This window comes from Triticum urartu, chromosome 6, assembly GCF_003073215.2.
Source record: "Triticum urartu cultivar G1812 chromosome 6, Tu2.1, whole genome shotgun sequence".
Taxonomy (NCBI): domain Eukaryota; kingdom Viridiplantae; phylum Streptophyta; class Magnoliopsida; order Poales; family Poaceae; genus Triticum; species Triticum urartu.
In genome coordinates, this window is record NC_053027.1 from 556,802,536 (window position 1) to 556,807,859 (window position 5,324).

Consider the following 5,324-nt stretch of genomic DNA (forward strand, 5'->3'; position numbering starts at 1 on the left):
CTAGTGCAAGTGGGAGACTGAAGGAAATATGCCCTAGAGGCAATAATAAAGTTATTATTTATTTCCTTATTTCATGATAAATGTTTATTATTCATGCTAAAATTGTATTAACCGGAAACATAATACATGTGTGAATACATAGACAAACAAAGTGTCACTAGTATGCCTCTACTTGACTAGCTCGTTAATCAAAGATGGTTATGTTTCCTAACCATAGACATGTGTTGTCATTTGATTAACGGGATCACATCATTAGGAGAATGATGTGATTGACATGACCCATTCCATTAGCTTAGCACCCGATCGTTTAGTATGTTGCTATTGCTTTCTTCATGACTTATACATGTTCCTATGACTATGAGATTATGCAACTCCCGTTTGCCGGAGGAACACTTTGTGTGCTACCAAACGTCACAACGTAACTGGGTGATTATAAAGGAGCTCTACAGGTGTCTCCAAAGGTACTTGTTGGGTTGGCGTATTTCGAGATTAGGATTTGTCACTCCGAATGTCGAAGAGGTAGCTCTGGGCCCTCTCGGTAATGCACATCACATAAGCCTTGCAAGAATTACAACTAATGTGTTAGTTGTGAGATGATGTATTACGGAACGAGTAAAGAGACTTGCCGATAACGAGATTGAACTAGGTATTGGATACCGACGATCGAATCTCGGGCAAGTAACATACCGATGACAAAGGGAACAACGTATGTTGTTATGCGGTCTGACCGATAAAGATCTTCGTAGAATATGTAGGAGCCAATATGGGCATCTAGGTCCCGCTAGTGGTTATTGACCGGAGATGTATCTCGATCATGTCTACATTGTTCTCGAACCGTAGGGTCCGCACGCTTAACGCTACGATGACAGTTATTATGAGTTTATGTATTTTGATGTACCGAAGGTTGTTCGGAGTCCCGGATGTGATCATGGACATGACGAGGAGTCTCGAAATGGTCGAGACATAAAGATCGATATATTGGACGACTATATTCGGACACCGGAATTGTTCCGGGTGATTTCGGATAAAACCGGAGTGCCGGAGGGGTTACCGGAACCCCCCGGGGAAGTAATGGGCCTTATTGGGCCTGAGGGGAGAGAGAGGGCAGCAGCCCAGGAGGTGGCGCGCCCCCCTCATGGGGAGTCCGAATAGGACTAGGAGGGGGGGGGCGGCCCCCCTTTCCCTCTCCCTCTCCCTCTCTTTCCTTCCCCCTCCCTATTCCTAGTTGGACTAGGAAAGGGGAGTCCTACTCCCACTAGGAGGAGGACTCCCACCTCTCCTTGGCGCACCCAAGGGCCGGCCGGCCTCCCCCTTGCTCCTTTATATACGGGGGCAGGGGGGCACCCTAGGACACACAAGTTGATCTTCGTGATCGTTCCTTAGCCGTGTGCGGTGCCCCCCTCCACGATATTACACCTCGATCATATTGTAGCGGTGCTTAGGCGAATCCCTGCGATGGTTAAACATCAAGATCGTCACCACGCCGTCGTGCTGACGAAACTCCTCCCCGAAGCTTTGCTGGATCGGAGCCCGGGGTGCGTCATCGAGCTGTACGTGTGTCAAGAACTCGGAGGTGCCGGAGTAAGGGTGCTTGGATCGGTTGGACCGGGAAGACGTACGACTACTTCCTCTACGTTGCGTCAACGCTTCCGCTTCGGTCTACGAGGGTACGTAGACAACACTCTCCCCTCTCGTTGCTATGCATCACCATGATCTTGCGTGTGCGTAGGAATTTTTTTGAAATTACTACGTTACCCAATAAAAAGCACGCCTGGCCCACACCGAGAGGGGAAAAGTCAAGGTTTTCTTCCCCCGACTCGCCTCGCACCCGCGCCCTCGGCCACCACTAGCTATATCCCGGCGACGGCCGCCGCCCTACTCCGCTAGATAGCCATTCCCTGCCGGAAAATAGCAGCGCTTCACCGGGGCAGCCCCTCCCACAGCAGCTGGGCGTTTCTGGCCGCCGTTTCCGGCCGCGGAGGCACGGTTTAGCGGCGGGTACACGCCCACCGAGCGCAAGGAGTTCGGCGTTTTGCCTGACTAGGCAATGGACTCGGATGACGAGGAAGAGCTCGCCGCGCTGCTGGAGGAGGAAGCCGCGGCCGACGTCCAGGAAGAAGAGCATCTCATGGTGCTCGCCGCCCTCGCCCAGCTGCTGGCGAGCAATGAAAAGCCGCGGCAAGGTGGCTTGGCGCCGGGGCGGGTGAAAGCAAAGAACCGGCATCGTCTCGAAGGCTACTGCATGCTCTACTCTGACTACTTCGCCGATGCTCCACTTCATGGCGAGAAAACATTTCGGCGCCGTTATCGGATGAGCCGAAAGCTCTTCCTCAGGATTGTGAATTCCATCCGGGAGTTCGACAACTACTTCAAGTGCAAGATGGATTGGACTGGCGCTCTTGGATTCACCTCCATCCAGAAGTGCACGACAACGATGAGGATGCTTGCATATGGAGCTCCCAGTGATTCACTTGACGACTATGGGCGCATGGCCGAGTCCACCAGCATAGAGTGTTTCTACAAGTTCTGTCGGGCAGTGGTGGCAGTGTTTGGGCCACAATACTTGAGAACACCCAATGCGGAAGACACTGCTCGGATCCTAGCCTAGAATGCAGCAAGAGGATTTCCTGGGATGCTTGGAAGCATCGACTGCATGCATTGGAAATGGAAGAATTGCCCATTTGGTTGGTAGGGGATGTACAAAGGCGCCAAAGGTGGTTGTAGTGTGGTGCTTGAGGCGGTAGCCACACAGGACCTCTGGATTTGGCACTCGTTCTTTGGTATGCCAGGAACTCACAATGACATCAACGTGCTGCAGTGCTCTCCTGTTTTTGCCAAGCTCGTTGAGGGCCATTCTCCTCCGGTGAACTTCGAGATCAATGGGCACCAATACAACAAGGGGTACTACCTAGCAGATGGCATCTATCCGAGATGGTCGACATTTGTGAAGACGATCTCAAACCCTGCGGCAGGAGGCAAGAACGCCTGGTTTGCGAAAGTTCAGGAGGCTTGCAGGAAGGATGTCGAGCGGGCATTTGGTGTGCTCCAATCTCGATTCGCTGTTGTTCGGTACCCCGCTCAGACCTGGTCCAAAGATCAAATGTGGGAGATTATGACTTGCTGTGTCATCTTGCACAACATGATCATCGAGAGCGAGCAAGAAGACCCAGTGTTTGACACTGAACCATACTACAGGCAGGGGCCTCTAGCCGAAGTTGATCACAATCTACCGGCAACTTGGACTGCCTATCTCAGTATGCGTCAGGAGATCCGAGACCCACAGGTGCATCATCAACTGCAGAAAGATCTGATTGAGCACCTATGGAGGCTCAAGGGGGACGCCGTGTGATGAAATACGAGTTTTTATTTGTTGAACTATATAATTTGTATTGAACTATTTGTTGTTGTACTATTTTGTTGAAGTATTTGATTTTTCTGTGATGAAATATGTGATAATAAATAATTGTGTTGATAATTGAACGCCGAGACACGGCGAAACCACGCCGAATATGGGCCTATTGTCGCCCACGTGGGCCCTTTATTCGCCGAAATTGGGCTGCAAAGTGGGCCAATTTCGGCGCCTGGGGGCGAGCTGGGGGCGATGACTGGGCGCAAAACCACCCCCAGCGCCGATTGTATCGCCGGCTCGCCCCCAGGGGGCGATTTTTATGCGTCCTGGGGGGGGCCAACGGCTGGAGATGCCCTTACAAGTAGGCACACTTTGGCGCCAGGGGATCAACGGGCAGAGGCAGGTGGCCCTTTTTCTGCAAGCACGTCACCCTCTCGTACAAACTTTCCCTCACTGGAGTGAACTCCAATCCCAGGTCCGTGAGCCTCCGGTTGGAGAACTTGTAGGGCTTCGCCATTGGCTTGCCATCATCTTCACACCTGCCATGCCACCCCAACAAAATACACCATGAGCAACCAATCAAATAGGTTGAAATATAAGGTCAATCGATATGGCCATCAATTATCATACATACTTGGCGGTGATGTGGTACTGCGAAAAGAGCTCGCTGAGGAGCTGGAGGAAGTGTGTGCGATGCAGCACAGCGCCGATGCAGAGGTAGCGGCCGCAAGCCTCGGGATGCTCATAGACAAGGACGTGGGTGTGGGTGACATCGCGGACGTCGGTGTAGGTGGCGACGGCGTTGGGGTAGGTGGGCTTGGCGCCGGTGAGGTAGCGGGCTATGTGGCTGCTGCTGAAGTTGAGCGCCGGCTGTAGCATGGGGCCCATGGTCATGGACGGCACCACCACCGCCAGCTCCAACCCCCTCTTGGCTGCCTCCTCCGTCGCCGTGATCTCCGCCATCATCTTCGCGCAATAGTACAAGTTCTGCAATGCACACGGAGATTGGTAAGTTCAGTTCAGTCGTGACGGGCAGAGCAGAGGATCCAGGGGGAAATGAGCTTGTTCTTACACCTGTGTTTTTGCAGAAGTCATAGTCACTCCAACAGGTCTTGTCGAGCACGGTGTCGGGGCTGCGGTTAGGGTCCATGTGGACGGCGCCGTAGGACGACGTGAACACCACACGCCGCACGCCGGCGTCCGCGGCCGCGCTGATCACGTTCCTGGTGCCCTCTACGGTGACCGGCACGAGGTCCTGCAAAACCAGCAGCACATGTAGATGTAGCAGGTAAGTACGCGGCCCTTGCAGAAAGCCCGAAACTTCGAGAAGTAAGCAGAGTAGAGGAAGTGAACTGGCGGGGTCGTTGGATACTGGCGAGGCAACGTGGAAGACGCCCTTGCAGCCGCGGAAGGCGGCGCAGAGGCCGTCGTAGTCGAGGACGTTGGCGCGGCACAGGGTGAGCCTCTCGTGGGCACCCTGCAGGGCCAGCAGCTGTGCGTTCTTGCAGTCAGATGCAGAAACCACTCCAGCATTAGATGTGCTACAGAATTGAGCAAGATCGATCATGGAGCAACGCACGGTGTAAGTAAACTATGACTTACCGAGGTCCCTGGCAGTTCCCCTGACGCGGTAGCCACGGAGGAGGAGCTCCTTCACCACCCACGAGCCGATGAAGCCTCCCGTGCCCGTGACGCAGACCAGCTCCTGCTCCGGCTGCCTCTGCTTTAGCTCGCCGTTGTCGGTGGCCTTGTCAATCAACGGCATAGTGGATTAGTGTTTGGTGACCACGGTGGTCAGCCGATGTGTGGATGCAAGCTTGCTTCTTAGAGCATCTCCAACCGTTCGCCCCCAGGGCGCCGAAAAAGAGCCGCCGCGAGATTGGCTTCTGAGGGCGACCTAGCTTCCAGTCGTCGGCCCACAGGTCGTCCCGGGTTCGGCGATGTTTCGTACAAAATATATGAAAACTCGGCGATT

General features: G+C 53.7%; 1 protein-coding gene across 1 annotated transcript; it reads right to left on the reverse strand.

Annotated features, from left to right (window-relative positions):
- Nucleotides 1–3,704: 3,704 nt before the first annotated feature.
- Nucleotides 3,705–5,114, reverse strand: LOC125512959 (cinnamoyl-CoA reductase 1-like). The gene is made up of 5 exons (XM_048678013.1): nt 4,955–5,114; nt 4,734–4,864; nt 4,422–4,604; nt 3,984–4,336; nt 3,705–3,888 (listed from the first exon to the last, which is right to left on the reverse strand). The coding sequence occupies exons 1-5, from the start codon at nt 5,112–5,114 to the stop codon at nt 3,705–3,707; spliced, it is 1,011 nt and encodes a 336-aa protein (XP_048533970.1).
- Between the last annotated feature and the right edge of the window lie 210 nt (nt 5,115–5,324).

Bases quoted from the DNA above. Each gene is read 5' to 3' on its own strand.
- LOC125512959 (XM_048678013.1), bottom strand. From the start codon at position 5,114: ATGCCGTTGATTGACAAGGCCACCGACAACGGCGAGCTAAAGCAGAGG. The intron at 4,865-4,954 runs TCGGTAAGTCAT...GAGTGGTTTCTG, and splicing joins CAGGGGAACTGCCAGGGACC to CATCTGACTGCAAGAACGCA. The intron at 4,605-4,733 runs GTTGCCTCGCCA...CTGGTTTTGCAG, and splicing joins GCTGCAAGGGCGTCTTCCAC to GACCTCGTGCCGGTCACCGT.